The sequence below is a fragment of the Limanda limanda genome, chromosome 3, assembly GCF_963576545.1.
Source record: "Limanda limanda chromosome 3, fLimLim1.1, whole genome shotgun sequence".
Lineage (NCBI taxonomy): Eukaryota > Metazoa > Chordata > Actinopteri > Pleuronectiformes > Pleuronectidae > Limanda > Limanda limanda.
The window spans coordinates 19,287,091-19,303,456 of NC_083638.1; the positions used below are offsets into that span (position 1 = coordinate 19,287,091).

Below are 16,366 nucleotides of genomic sequence, written 5' to 3' on the forward strand. Positions count from 1 at the left end.
ACTTCGGCTTGTCTTTGTAAATTGCAGCTAATGCATGTGAGAGAGGAAAAGCTTTGAGAGCAAGCAGGGGAGGACAGAACAAAAGGGGATGGAATGAGAGAGAGGAGAAGCAGACAGGGAAGAGAGGAGCGAGAGATGGACAGGAAGAAAGAGAAGTGTAAATCAGTCTGATTTTTTCTCTCTCTCTAGGTCGGATTCTATAAGCCTCCTGGATTTTGTTTATTTTATTATCTTAAAGTTATTATTTATTTATTTTCTCATTTTCTTTCTTGTATATTTATCCGCTCACTCCATTCCCTTTTCGTAATTTTCCTTTGCTAACCATCATTATTCACCCACAGATTTCCATTATGACAGACCGAGTGTAGACCGGTTCATGTCATTTTCTCTTCTCATTTACATTTACATTATGTCTCAGGCATGCAGCAGAGGCTTCCAGTCACAACCAAGTATGAAACCAATGCAGGATCCAGAATATGAGCTGGATGGAATCATTTTCTTTCTTTTTTTATTACAAAGCTTTTGAGCTTTTTTAAGGAACAGTGCAGATCATGCAGAGAGAAGAGAAACAGGAGGGAATGGGAGGCTGAAAAGTGGCTTCTCCAACTAAATCCCTAAGCGGGTGTTTGTTTTTATTTCCACCACAACAGTTGTTTCACCGTTTTAATTTTATGCAAATTATTATATCTCTTCCCGATGACTTTTTAAAGGTTTTAATTAATTTTCATTTCGTTTTGCACAATAATTCTGAACATGTTTGCAATAGATGCTGATTAAAAGTATTAATCAACATTTTGCAAAGTCAAATTGTGTGAGAATGCATAATGTTTTTTATATATCTGGGTTTAAATGTTCTTCACCAGGAGGTTATGTTTTCATCTGTTTCTTTGTCTGTTATTTAGCAGTGTTACTCAAAAACTATAGGACATTTTACCACCAAACTCAAGGAACTTTCAAGGAATTTCTGTTCTCCTCCTTAAAAGATATTCTTGATTAAAAAAAAAGTGGGATAGTAAGTGAACTGCTGGATGGATTTTAAGGGGAGTGTTGGGCCTCTGCAGAGGTGTGTGCTCTCTGAGTATCATTTATAGAGATGCATCATTGCGTAGGTTTAATGTACAATAGTTTGTTCTTTATAAATAACTATAGCTCTCAAAATCTATTCAACTTAAAAAATCCTCTGCAATACTGTGATCTTTTACTTAAGCAAGAACTACTCTGTGGAACTATTGACTGTGTCGTAATGTAAGCATCTTTGTGTTTATTTAAAAAACTGAGTGGCCCTACTATCCGGTTTGGACTCGAATAGAATGAAACGATTGTCAAATGGCTTTTCCTGCGATAAAAGATCCAATGTGCTGCGAAAAAAAAAAAAAAAAGATGCTCAAAGATCTATTTCGACCTCCCTCAGACCGTCACCACGGTCTTAACACGAATGATGTCCTCATCTCCCTATCCTCGAGACCAAATATCAACAATGTCACGTGAGTGACCTTAAGGGGGCTGGGCTCACCGCCCATAAAGCTCCCCGGTGAGCGCGGCCGCCTCCTCTTTTCTTCACTCGCCTCATCCGAGACCGACAGGTAAGTAAGATATTTTGGGACTCCACTTTTATCAATCCGACACTTTTGTGCAGGCGCCTTGTGTCCCTGAGGATTGTTTGTGGTTTTCCCCTTCTCTAAAAGTGAGGCAGAGGGCTACACTGCATGTGTTAAGCTCTGCTCTTTGTTTCAGGCAGCTTAATTAGCTGCACCTGGCACTAACTACTCATGTTCACAGCTTTGGGTAAGTATTGTTTATCTCGTGCTGTTTGTGTCCATACAGAGTTTGTTCTCTTACAGGAGTGAGTTGAAAAGTTGGGAAGCTTAATCAATAAATAATCTATCCCTTAAAACTGATTTGGATCGGGGGTGCCCCCCCCCCTCCTCACCCGGTAACCCCCCTTTTCACCTCTGTGCGCAGCAGGTGGGATTGTTTGCCTGTGTTCCCTGTATAAAATACAGTTGGTTATTGGTTATCACCCTTTGTAGGTGCTATTTTGTTTCCCTTAAAGCCCTGTTCGCAGTGGCTGGGATGTTGTTCTCTCTCCACCCCCCCACCCCCCTTGTTTTCTGCCATTGCAGGCATACAGTGGGCATTTTCAGGTGAATTAGTTATTTCACCCCTTCCTTCGTTTTATGTGATATTGGCCAGCTGTGATTAGCCTGTTTATAAGATCCCCTTTACCAGCTATCCGTAGCTGCTGGGCGCTATTGTTTATATATTTATTCTTAAATCACAAAAGTAACACAGAAATGTCCTCACATTTGTGCCATTATTGCCGGGGTATCATGGATCCCCGAGATGGCCACCGTGAATGCCCGACTTGTTTGGGCATGGCACATTTAATGGATGATATTGAGAACCCCTGTGTGGCAGCAGTGGAACTGCCTGTGGAGGAGCGTGTTAAAAGAGCCAGATGGGTGGAGCAGTCTGTTCGTGCTGGGGCCGTGCAGCCTCTACCAGCCAAACTAAATGAAAGGGGACACACCTCAAGGAAAGCCCCCCGAAAACGTGGGCATGAGCACACCCCTGTTCGCAGGCGGGACTCAAGCGAGACACAGGCTCCAAAACCTTCACAGAACCCAGCTGGTCAGCATGATGACACTCAGCTGCAAATCCTAGCGGCCATACGTAGTCTGTCAGACAGGTTGGGTAGAGTTGAGGCCCAGTACCCGGCCACAACAGCTAGGGCATCGAGGCATGGGCACTCCTCCCCGGACAGGTTACCCTCCTATCAGGAGGAGAATGTGGTTCACCCTGACATTCTCTCTCTCTATGCTCAAAATTCCCTTTTTGAAAGTGATGGGCAGTCTGAGGGTGCTGCTGGGCTAAAACAGCCTAAATCCACACAATGTGAGGGGGCGTCCAACCTCAGCAACATGGGTGAAAGTGAGCCTTCACCCATGGACGTCATCTCAAGGGTTTCAAGTGCGGCAAAAATTGTGGGGCTCAATGTTCCAACTGAGGCTCCTGCTCCAATGGATGGGATTTGGGCCGGCATCACTCAGACCCAGCAATCAGTTACTGTACCTGTGGCTGGTGACTATTTGCACATGCTCAGGAAAGCATGGAACATCCCAAGTGGGGCACCTCAGTTCAATGCAGGTTGCCGGAGACTGACTAAGAATCAGTATGCTCCTGAAACAGGTATGGGGGATATGCCTCCAGTTGAGCGGGAGATGGCAGCCTTAACATCTCTGGGTCCAGAGCGGGTAACCACCAATCCACGCTGTCCCCTGAAAGAGTGTGATAAGTCAGACCGACTGGTGTCTCGGACTTATAATGCAGCCACACGAGCAGCCCGCTCGGGCAATGCACTCGCCATTTTATTGGCAGCTCTTAGGAGAACAGCCAACCCAGAGGACCAGGACACCATGAGCCTGATAGACTCTGCCCTGGTCACTCATTCCCAGTTAACAAGGGACATTGGTGCAGCTATGTCATCTGCCATGGTAGCTCGGAGGCATATCTGGTTGGCACAGACAACTCTTCCCGAGAATATCAGGAAAGAACTGACCAATATGCCAGTCGTGCCGGCACATGTTTTTCATCCTGACTCCCAGGGTGTGTTAGATAAGGCTGAACAGTCTCGGCGTACCAGAGAGTCAGTACAGCGCACTTTCAGAGGGGCTGCGTCTACCAGGTATAAACTTAGGGGCTCCCAGCCTCCCCACCGATCATCATCCTGGGCCCGTAAGGAGCCATGGGTGAATGACAGGCGACAGGCTACAGGATTCACAGCCTCTGGTGACTCCAAACAGCCTTCACAAAGTCGACGTGGGTTCTATCCCCGTTTTTCGACTAGAGGTGCTCCCCAGAGGAGGCGCCCCCCCAGAGGTCAAGGACCTCGGGGCGGTACAGCCTAGGGGTGGGGGGACTGCCGCCGAACTTCATTCTCAGCTATGCCTGGACAGCTGGGAAGAAACTGTGTCAGACCCATGGGTGCTTGCTACAGTATCAAAGGGGTACAGAATTCAGTTTCGGCGGCGGCCCCCCCCTTACTCCAGGATCCGCATGACGATTGTCACGGACCCAGTCCAGGCTCAAATCCTGGCACAGGAAATTTTAACCCTTCTGCAGAAGGATGCAATTATGAAAGTAGATCCAGACGAACAGCTCACTGGCTTCTACTCCACGTATTTCCTCGTGCCGAAAAAAGATGGCGGAATACGTCCCATCTTGGACCTAAGGCGATTAAACGCCTTCATAAAGGTACTTCCTTTCAAGATGCTGACCACGGGTCAGATCATAGAATCTATCGAAAGAGGAGAGTGGTTCACCTCGATAGACCTGGAAGACGCGTACTTCCATGTGCCCATCTGTCCAAACCACAGACCTTTTCTTCGGTTTGCATTCCAGGGGAAAGCCTATCAGTTCAAGGTCCTGCCATTTGGCCTTTCCCTCTCACCAAGGGTGTTCACCAGAGTGGTTGGGGCGGCCTTGTCTCCTCTCCAGTTGTCAGGAGTAAAAATCCTTCCCTACCTGGACGACTGGCTGATTTGTGCTCCATCTCTTGGCCAAGTTGTAGAGGATACCCAGAGGGTGTTGTCGCATGTACGATCCTTGGGTTTCAAGGTAAATGTGACGAAAAGCAACCTCGAGCCAAGGCAGCAGGTGATTTTTCTGGGACTTTGCTTGAATTCCCTTACAATGTCTGCATCCCTCACATCTCAGAGGGTGGGGAAGATTCTAGTCTTCCGGAAACGATTCCGTCTCGGCAGGCAGCTACAATTTATCAGCTTTCAGAGGATGCTGGGGATGATTTCAGCCGCAGCAGCTGTTGTTCCTCTGGGCCTCCTCAGGGCCAGGCCAATTCAGAGGTGGCTGAATGCCTTCAAGCTCAACCCGAAGCTGGACAGACACGTGAAACTTCGTGTGACACGCACATGTCTCCAAGCCTTACGCCCATGGGCAGACCGGGTGCTCTTGCTCCAAGGAGTCCCCCTTGGGAACATTCCCTCGAGGAGGACAGTGGTGACGACAGATGCTTCCCTCACAGGTTGGGGAGCAGTCTGGGAAGGCAGAATGGTGCGTGGCCCGTGGATACCCCCTTGGGGTGGCGAACACATCAATGTTCTGGAGTTGAGAGCGGTTCACCTTGCTCTGAAGGCTCTCCTTTCCTCCATCCAGGGCAGGCATGTCTTGATAAGGACAGACAGCACTTCAACTGTGTATCATATAAATCACCAGGGAGGCACAAGGTCCCTGCGTTGCCTCCAGGTGGCACAGAAACTTCTGTTTTGGGCTTTTCAGCATCTGGCTTCACTCAAAGCAATCTTTATCCCAGGGATTGTAAATCGAGCAGCAGACCTCTTGTCCAGGACTGGTCCTCTCCCAGGAGAATGGAGACTTCATCCAGAGGTTGTATCCCTCCTATGGAGTCGGTTTGGCACGGCTCAGGCCGATCTATTCGCATCAGCAGAGACAACCCACTGCAGGATGTGGTTCTCTCTGGAAAACCAGGGAGGTCCCCTAGGCCTAGATGCACTATCTCAAGAATGGCCGGAAGGGTTGTTGTACGCTTTTCCTCCATTCCCTCTGATTCCCCAGGTACTCAACCGGGTTGCCTCGGGCCACTACGAGGTGCTGTTAATAGCCCCCAGGTGGCCAGGGAGGCATTGGTTCCCAACGCTCCTTCGCCTGGTTCACGGTCAACCATGGGCCCTGCCAGTCAGGGCAGACCTCCTCTCACAGGCAGAAGCTCAGATATGGCACCCCAGATCAGACATCCTGCAGCTTTGGGCTTGGCCCCTTCTCAGTACCTCTCTCAAAGGTTAGATGAGGCTGTCCTGAGGACCATAGACAATGCCCGGGCTCCCTCCACTCGGGCTAACTATGGCCATAAATGGAGTGTGTTTTCTACATGGTGTCGCAACAGACAGGAAAATCCAGCCGCTTGTCCTATTGAGCTGATTCTCCGTTTCCTTCAGTCACTTTTGGACTCTAACAGGGCACCTAGCACCATTAAGGTATACACTGCCGCAATCTCTTTCTTCCATGAGACAGTGGGAGATGTTACAGTTGGTAGACACCCTCTAGTGTCTCAGTTCATTAAGGGAGCACACCGCCTGCGACCAAGCAGGGCTCCCAGGGCTCCATCGTGGCAACTCCCCTTGGTATTACGGTCCCTGATGCAGTCTCCCTTTGAACCCATAGGGCAATCCAGCCTTAAGTCTCTATCTTACAAAACAGCTTTCCTCCTGGCTATATGCTCTGCCAAAAGGGTGAGTGAATTGCATGCTCTGTCTATAAGTGACGATTGTCTAAGATGGAGGGCAGGTGACTCAGGTGTGTCTCTGTGGCCAAACCCCTCGTTTTTGCCTAAGGTCATAAACCATCAGACGGTAAATCAGGTGATCGAGATCAGCACTTTTCAACCTGATCCAGCTCTACTACAGGAGGAAGCCGGCCTGCCTATGTTGTGCCCAGTAAGGGCACTGAAGGCTTATATTGCACGCACAAAGTCTCTGAGGGGCTCATACTCTCAGTTATTTGTCTGTTTTGGGGGTAAGAAAGTCGGCCACCCTGTGTCTAAACAGTGTTTGTCCCATTGGATCGTTAATACTATCGCTGAGGCCTATTCTGGACAGAACATACCAGTCCCAGATTCCTTGGTAGCTCATTCCACCAGGGGTATGGCCACTTCCTGGGCTGCTTTAAAGGGGGTCCCTCTTTCAGAAATATGTGCAGCAGCAACATGGAGTGCTCCCTGCACATTCTCTAGATTCTACAGGGTCAATGTGGCTTCCCCCACACCAATGGCTTCCGCAGTGCTGCTCTCAGCTGCTGGGCGAGGATGTGAGGCGGTAGAGTCCTCCGTTCTTCGCGACCCTGATGATACTAGTCATCCGTGTTAAGACCGTGGTGACGGTCTGAGGGAGGTCGAAATAGATCGTAAGTTATGACCATAACTATGGATCTATGAGACCGACCGATGACCGTCACCCTCTTTTGTCACTCAGAACGGGCTGAGGCGTTCAGACAAGGAGGAGGCGGCCGCGCTCACCGGGGAGCTTTATGGGCGGTGAGCCCAGCCCCCTTAAGGTCACTCACGTGACATTGTTGATATTTGGTCTCGAGGATAGGGAGATGAGGACATCATTCGTGTTAAGACCGTGGTGACGGTCATCGGTCGGTCTCATAGATCCATAGTTATGGTCATAACTTACGTTGTGTTTAGTTTCCATGATTTTGTCTGTGTGCTGTTAGATCAAATTACTTCTCTCTCAGTTCTTCCTTTTGTTGGTAAATACAAAGGGCCTGTTTTCTTTTGGCAGATCAGTGAGAGAAAAATGGTGGATACTTAAAGTTTGGGAGAATGGACTTTATAGACAGACAAATTGCAAAAGGATGATCGAGATGAGATTGGTGCAGATGTTCATTGCTGCTTTTTGTTGAGAACCTTGTGATTTGAATGTGTTATTATTAATCCAGCTGTCAGTAAAATAAATACTAAAGTAAAAGGCCTTGTTTTCTTATTGGGGCCTGTGTATTTCTCAAACATGCTCCTGAATCCACCAAGAATAGATCTGAAGAATGATTTTAACATTCAAAGGCTGAAAGCGTGTCTCATTTTGTGAATCCACAACACCAGTAGGGGAGGGGGGAGGGTAACTTCTCACATTTGACGTTATCCCAGTTTAGCTGAACCACTTAGCTGTCATTAAAATTTTTTTAAATACCCACATGCTTGTGGTCACGGTAACAAGAGTGATGTCCCCCCTGCTGGGCTCATTTTACTGATAAACATTTAATGATTTACCTGTCAGACAAATAAGATGATGCCTCCAACAATTACAGGATGTGCTGAAATAACCTCAGGGTATCTCACAATGTGTTTCCTTTTTTCCCCAGTAAGTCAAAGTGGCCTTGCTGGTGATGTTTGTCCAGATCCCGGAGTTCCTGAATATGGCAAGAGGATGGGCTCTACCTTCCAGTAAGTTTATTTTTTTAACTTTATCCCAAACTCACCTGCTCTGAGCCACTTTACATCAGAACACTGATCATTTAGAAACCAGATTGCAGGTATTTCCTAACATGGCACAAGTCCCCAAAATCATTTGGTGATTTGAGGGATGGTTGCTCAAGTCATGCTTTGCTGACGTTGTGTCAGAGCAGCTTGATACATTTAGGAGTAAGGACAGAGAGAACCCCCAGTGGGCAGAGTCACATTGTGAAAACACCGATACTGTTTTCATCTAGGTGAGTTGACCTTACAAAATACTTGTCGATGAATCACAATAAGAGCAGTCAGAGACAAAAAAGTTTAATTTAGACCAAACTTGGATCTAGACTGGTCAGAATGGAGAGGCAAGTAGAAATTTTGGGTGGGCACCTTTTCACACAGTGGACTTAGTGTTGAGAGTATTCCGAGTATTAAAGAACGTGTCACAATAGAAAAAAATATGCCATGGTATAATAATAATAAAACATTAATATATATCATTACTTAATTATATTTGTCCCCACAAAATGTGCCACAAATAATCTAGTGCCACTTTAGTAAATGGAAAAACTGTCCTCTGTGTAGTGTTTGGGTTTTCTTACTTCACCTGAATGCAGCTCCAAAAACTAAACCTATTTTTTCTCCTGGGACCTGAGTGTGATCCATCTTTCCTGAATCAGGAAATTCTGAGAGGGTGAATCAAATAAACGTGATTGGCATTGTCAAATGGCACAGAATAAAGTTCATGACTCCTCAGGCTGTTTGTCCAGATTAGTTTGAGGTTACGGACATTTTGACTTCAGGGCCCAGTTCAGATTGTATATTATTCACATACAGTGTGTTTTACTTCTTCTCTCTTCTTCACTCATGGGCATCCCACTGACTGTGAGTGCCAGTCCGCCCTCTGTTCTGCATAGAGCCTAGAACATCCTTGCCAAAGCTCTCGTTTTCATGGGAACTAAAGTGTTGTGTTGTGTCTGTGTTATTATAGATAATTCCTGTGCAGTTGGGGGCTTCCTTTTACAGGACAGGCTTTATCTGTAAAACATCACATATTACTGACGAAAACTCACGGCTTCACATTTGCAGTCCTTCAAATTCTCCAAATGGGGAACTGTTCACCACAGGTGGCACAATTTCTGAAATTGCAACAGCTATTACTTTCTCTGCCTTGCGCGTACCTCTCTACATCTGTGCTTCTAAACTGCTGCCGTCATTACTTAATTTGTCAGCAAATGGTGCAGTTTAGTTTGAGACTTTCAGTTCAGAACTGCAGGTTTAAAACTGCAGATATGGATCATTCACTTTCTGCTCATATCTTTGTTTAAAACATCCTCAGTTGCTCTCCAGTCCAGGCACACTGTCGGGTTTACAAGGGGCCGTACGAGCACAAAGAATCTTTCACAAGTGGGTTCTTTGCCGTTGAATAAGGACTTTGTGGACTTGGAGATTAAATGATTCAATTGTTGGTGTCTGTCAAGTAATCAGTAGAAAGGGAGACGTCTCTTTATATAATCAGGAATGAGCTATTATATAATAATCACTTGTCCCTGAACTCCTCCACTTAGCATTAGCATTAATGGAAGCTAAATTGTTCTCATGTTTCACTTGAAATTATCTTGAAAGGGATTTTTTCTTTTGTACCATTTACTGCACCTACTTTAAGCCAAAAAATGTATTTAATTTATTGCTATTACACAACTAAAATATTAAAATCATCTTTCAATCTCCAGTTTCTACAACTCTAACTGACACAAACTCTGCAGAACCATCAGCGGAATTGTCTGAGTTAGAGAGAGGTCATTATCTACATGTGTGGGGGTGAAGTAAGAAAGGAGAAATGGAGAGGAAATGTAGACGGGAGAAAACTACAGAGTTTCACTGCAGATGTGCAAAGATGGCTGTTACATCATTTATCGCGGAAGTTTTGATCCACAAACAACCACACACACACACACAACTGTGATGGAAAGGTTTCGGTGGTTTCCGAAGGAAACAGCAATAACAACAAAGTTTCACAGTTTGCGGCTGGACTCTGTGTCATCAGCATCGCCGAAGTGGCAGGAACTGTAAAGTCTCCGTGACAAAGGCACTAACGGAGAGATTTGGGCCGGCTGTACAGCTCTGCAGTGTTTTAACAACAGGGTGGATCCAGCCGACATCCAGAACCCGACGTGGTGAATGTGTGGCCAGGTGGTAGACTGCAGTGTGTCTCAGCAAGAAGGAGACATTAAGCCTCACAGACAAGGCACCATGCAGACTTCCACTTAGATGGCTGAATGTCCCTCGCACGTATTAGACAGCAGGGTGTCGGAGGAAATGAGGAAACAAGAGTGATCAGAACAAATGATGAGGGGAAAAGGCAGAGAGAAATGACGAGTGGAAAAGAGCGAGCGAGGAACAGAGGAAGGCAAACGTTGAAAATCCAACAGTGTCTTACAGAAAGAGAAGAATCATAGATCCTAATTAGATTATTTATTTTGTAAGGATCGTAAAGCCACTACCTCATTTGTTCATCATTCCTAAATAACAATCATTCCCTGGAAGTATCCACTTCTCTTGTAAAAAATAGTAACAAATCCTCCAGTGTTTCTTCAAATCAAACCGTATTACTATTTCTGACAAGTGTTGTTTTCGATGTGTCTCCCTAACTAGAATTGGCTCCAGCGTCCAGTTCAGCTGTGATGACAGCTACGTACTGCAAGGATCTAAAAGTATCACCTGTCAGCGAGTCACTGACACCCTGGCTGCCTGGAGTGACCACAGACCCATCTGCAGAAGTAAGTTAAACCTATCATCGGGTCTGCATTTCATCTCCTTGCATGTGACAAAGTCTATTTCCGGTCTTTAAGTCATTGCATTGAATTTCCAGCCTTTAATTAATTAAGTAAATGTTTATTTAGCTTTGAAATGCGCCAAATTCACACACACGATCGTTCACTGATGGTGATGGAGCTGGCAGACGAGGTGCTGACCTGCTTATCTGGGATTCAGCGCTGCCGGAGATCCCCGGGCTGATGTTTGCAAAGCCGTGAAACCGTTCACCCTCGGTCTTTACACTCATTACCCTGGACACGGACTGAAACAGTCAGAAGGTCTGAGCTCCTCCAGCGAGGAATCCTCGGCTCAGGTGGGAGAAGTTCAGAGCAAAAGTAAAGTAACAAAAGAAAAGATTTTAAAAGTTTTAGACTAAGGTCTTAAAATAATGGCTTTAAATTCATTTTGACTTACAATACGGTTTAAGCTTTAAGAGAAACTTCACATCCCAATAACCGCAACAACAATGACTGGTGTTATGAGCCGGAGTCAGCAGCCAGCTGTAATAAATTGTTAGTTCAGTATTGTCAGTGTGTAAAATCAAACAATACAGTACATGTCATTATACACATGTTCAGAGTTTTGACTTTACTGCTGGTTATGTGCACATTTTTACATACTGAGGTTTTACAAGGCCTATTAGACACTGCAATGGTTCCAGGATCTCTTTCATTGATTTACAAAAATTGTATAATTCAAGTTTTGCTCTTAAATTGCTGATCCTCTGGTTAAATAAAAAACCCTTAACCACAATGAGTATTTTGGGAAGTGTCATGGGAATCTTCTTCTGTCAGAGACCATTAGTGTCAAACGATGTAAGATGTCAATTTACAGAAATAATAACTCTTAGATCAGCATATTTTCCTGGAAATGATTCCTCTTCAGGGCCTAGAAACCTCTGCCATATCGTGTGTGTACTCAAAATGATAGAAATGTATGCATATATAATTTAACACAGTCCTGATCCCTCTTTGTAAAGCACTTAATGTAAACTAATGTAAGATATATTTTTGAAACTGTAGGTGGTTATATCAGCTTTCTGGTATTTTCCAATGTGCAGGCTCCACAGTAACATTGAAACATCACTGTGATTTATATGTTTCTGTTTTGGATGTGTTAAAATCACTTCATTCATTTCCTCCCTGACCGGTTGAGTGACTAAATAAATAACTGTTTGAGTGGCAGAGCAATGATGCAAACGCTTTCACTGCCCACGTGTTTACTGACAATACCCTGTTGGGTTTATTGCTCCACAGTGGAGAGGCCGACAGCAAGCATACACACCCGAGTGTGTGCGCGTACACACACAGACACTGACACAGCAAGCGTCCAATGGACAATGTCACACACCTCATTGCTGTGGCGCTGTTTGCCTTGAGCTCTGTGTGTGCGTTTGATGGACAGGCAGTCCCTGTGGTCAGACACGTACTGTAGGCTCCCTGTCACATTGGATTATAGTGTGTGCATGCGTGTGTGTGTGGGTTTGTGTGTGTGTGTGTGTGTGTGAGTGTGTGAGTGTGTATACGTCTGTCTGACTGCAAGAACCCCTCGGCCTTCACAACACTGGCTACTCTTTTCAGGACGAGCCAGCAGAGATGCAGGGAGAGTGAGACGGATATTATTTCCACAATTAGCTCAGTGGAGGAGCTGTGGGAGGAGAGGGTGCAGACGACAGAAGGCACAATTAGCACCCACAGTGTCGGGGTTGGACTACACCTGCACAAACTGTAACACAGACTGCTGCTCGAGAACAGGCGCTGCCACTGAACTGTACACTGATCACAGACTCCTTTATCTGCTGAGACAGAAGGACGATGAGGATTTAGTTCACTTGCAAAGCTTCTCTGGAGTATATATATTGTTTTATTTGCACATATTTTAATAGAAAAGCTGAGTGTATTATTTTGCTGTAGTTATTTGGTGCAGTTAATTGTTCAGTAGTGAAAGAACCATCAAACTGTTTTGACCCACTTGTCATGTTAATATATGAAAAAGGACAGAATCAAATAGAACAGAGCAGAGATTGGAATATTGGTTCATCCGGCAGTTTCATTCGAATATCACACTGACAGCTTAAATACTAAGTAAAACCAAATATACACAATGTACACAAAGTATAAGCAACCTGCCGTGTCAAACATTATCACAGAGTTTCATGAGAGGCTCAGACCACAGTATAATTTTATCGGTGTATGATACCGTCTGTCTTTTGCTTTGAAAAGCAGAAAAAATTCATCAACAGTTCTCCCGTATAACACTGACAACTTAAATCCTATTTTGTGTCTCAATTTTCCGTTTGTCGTTTGCCCCCTCTCAACCAGCAGCTTCTACTGGTCGCAGAGAAGAACAGAAATCCGATACGATAGCTTTTGTGTTAGGATGTTGTGGGGCGTTCCAGCCGCAGCATCGGTTGTTACCACACAACATTTAAATGATTATTGTAGCACCCAATGCCCATCGATCATTTTTGAAGCCACCTGACACCCTACAATTTCCAGGTCGGGCTTTTATCGGAATGATTTTGTGCAGTGTGACCCTAGCATAAGCAACACCAGGCCTTTAACAGCTTCAACACAAATAAACTCACCTTTAAAAAAAGATTTAAATAAAAAACAAATACGTGTAAAAAGATGCACAAGACGTGGATGTAAGATTCCCATTTAAATTGTGCAATAATAATTAAAGTGTGTTTGAGACGCCTACAAGAAACACACGGACATATCAACAGATATTGATAATCTGAAATTGCAATGTGTTAGAATAAATATCAGGGGCCATCGATCAGTGGGTGAATTTTTGTCACATCACACAACATAGCAGTAATTAATGTCCTTTTTGTATGTCAGTAATTAGAAAGGAAGATGAATTCAGATGAAGAGAAAAAGATAAAGATAGACAGGAAGAGAGAAATCTGTACACAGCAAAGAGGATGAACAGAGTGTTAGGCACAAACAGACAGGCAGAGGTTAAACATTCTTATACTATAGCTCTGTTGTGCGGTGTTCAGTGGTGTGATCTTCCTCCTGGGATTCAAACCCACGAGTCTCCCTGATTCCCTACTGAGACCTAACTGTTAATTAGAAGCAGGTCTCTGGGATGAATTGCCATGAATGTGTGTCTGTGTCCGTGTGTGTGTGTGTGTGTGTGTGTGTGTGTGTGTGTGTGTGTGTGTGTGTGTGTGTGTGTGTGTACCTGTGTGTACCACAGTGTGCTCTAGCTCTCTTTTCTAATTAACAGGCAGATCAGTCATCTGAGGTCCTCCTCCTCTCTCTCCCTCTCTCTCCCTCTCTCCCGAGGTATTTTCGGTGTCTCTGCCTCCTTCTTGGCTCTTGCCCTTCCTCACTATCTTTTCCTTTCCCACATTATCTTTCACCCCTTTAACTCTCTCTCTCTCTCTTTCTATATCTTTGCGACCTCTCTCTCCACATGATCTCACAACCCTGTCTGTATTTAAAACCTTCTTCACTCTCACTTTATTTACACCTTTCTTTCCACTTTCTACCTCCTCACCCTCTCTATTAGTCATCATCCCTCTGCTTTTCTTTTATCCTCCCTTGTCTTGGATGCTTTTGATTACGTGTCACTGGCCCTCTTTCCCTCCTAATGGCAGTCATCTCCTCCAGCTAACTTATTACGATAGATAAAGGGCAAATAATATGATCAGTTAAAACTTTATCCACAGTGTGACAGTTCGTGTTGACTAGAAAAGACTGAAAATGTCAAGTGTGCACTTTAATATTACTGCAAGAGAGAGAGAGGGACCTTATTAAGGGAATTTGTGATACCATGCACTTCTTTTTTTGCCAAATATCCCTTTAAGGCAATAACACACGGGTGACTTTATGAGTTACTGAGGGCAAGAAATAATACCTCGAGTATCACAAAGGACAAAATCAATATGGATAAAACAGAGCACTTGGAAGAATATTATGAAAAATGCAATGGATACCAGGGATCTTCAAGCTCTTCAGGAGCAAAGGTACTTAAAGTTTCAGCAGCAGAAGAATAGGAGAACTTGGGGCCAATTGTGTTTTTTTAATCCCCATGTTTACTTGGAACATAACTTTTTAAAAGGGGGTAATACCACAGCATGTCTGATGGTCGCCTATAGCAAAGCATCCCAGTGGCATTGAGATAGGTTACTATTAGAGCTGGTACAGACATCAATGTGGAAAGTTACATTTTTCCCCAATGGCCCCTTTGGCCAGTAGATCGTGAGTCGTACTGGCCTGTTTTATTTTCAGTGGCCCGCCAGGCAAAAGATGAAAACAACTCTTCACTCCCCATGATTCATTAAATGATTAATTACAGTGGCCTTGTACTTATGGTATATTCTGGGCAGCCGAGATAATGTAACTCATTGTACACAGTTTTAATTATTCCCTTACACTTTTTGATCCGATGTAGATATATACCATATTTGGAACGATGACCTTCTCTGTAAAGGGCCTTGAGAGAACATTATGATTCAGCACTATACTAATACAATTTAATTGATGCCATCCATTCATCCGTCCAGCCAGTGTAGTACAATTGGATCCACTTGGAAAAATGCATTATTCTCCAACGTCCCCTTCAGCACTAATACAATTCAAAGAATTTACAATTGAACAATATGGAATTTGAAAACCCTCTTTTTGTAAATAGATATTGGGAAATTATAATTTATACATTTGCATCATGTGTGTGTTTCCGCTGTTACATCACTTTCTGTGCTGATGACATTTCACAAACCACTTCAACAGGCCCTCCACCCTATGGACCATATCAGTCATTTATCCTTAAGTAGCAGCAGCGGCAGCAGCATATCAAGCCTTCACTGTCACAGTCACACATTTATGATCTGCATTGATTGTAAACTTACATATATTAAAAATACTCTTCCGGAACTTTCAGAACACTTTGGGAGGTTTTGAAATCTTTGTTTTGAACTTTTTTCCTGTTTTACTTCCTGTCTTTGTCTCATTTCTGTGATTGTCGGCCCCGCCCTAATGTTTTTCGTCTGTTCCCAATTATTCCTGCCTCCCTCGTGTATTTAGTCTCTGCGCTCAGAGTCGTCTTTGTCAGTTCGTCTGTCTCAGGCTTTGCTTGTGCTGCAGACTGTCTCAGTGAAGCCTTGTGCTTCTGTTTTAGTTTAGTTCTCCTCAGTTTTGTTCAGCTCTCCCTGTTATCCTCGTTCTTCTGTTCAGCTCCCCAGTGATCCCTCGGATCTTAAACCTACTAGTTCATTTGAGGTTTTGGACTTTATGTCTGCCTTCCTGCCCGATAGCTGCCAACCTGACTACCAGAGAACTGCATATTTTTGTTATTCAAATGAAAATATGCTGTGTACATCTGCATGTTGCATCCTGAAAACCTACAACTTCGACAATCAACACTTAACATGAAGTCTAGTCAGTGTTTCAATCTGATTTGGGCACAAAAAGGCAGATCATAGGATAGGTTAAAATAAGCACTTCTATAGGTTTAGAGAACCATGGATACCATAGTAAACATACTGTTAAGGTTGTAAAATGGTCATGGCTAAAAGAAAATCTTGGAACTATCACTTTCACTTGGGAA

General features: G+C 44.4%; 1 protein-coding gene across 1 annotated transcript in view; it reads left to right on the top strand.

The window, feature by feature from the left end:
- The window catches only part of LOC132998374 (CUB and sushi domain-containing protein 1-like), a 297,197-nt gene that overhangs the window by 127,920 nt on the left and 152,911 nt on the right, over positions 1 to 16,366 (top strand). The window contains exons 7-8 of the mRNA XM_061067984.1: positions 7,897 to 7,978; positions 10,643 to 10,767. Coding sequence (XP_060923967.1) covers positions 7,897 to 7,978; positions 10,643 to 10,767 — 207 coding nt within the window. The remainder of the gene's footprint in view (positions 1 to 7,896; positions 7,979 to 10,642; positions 10,768 to 16,366) is intronic.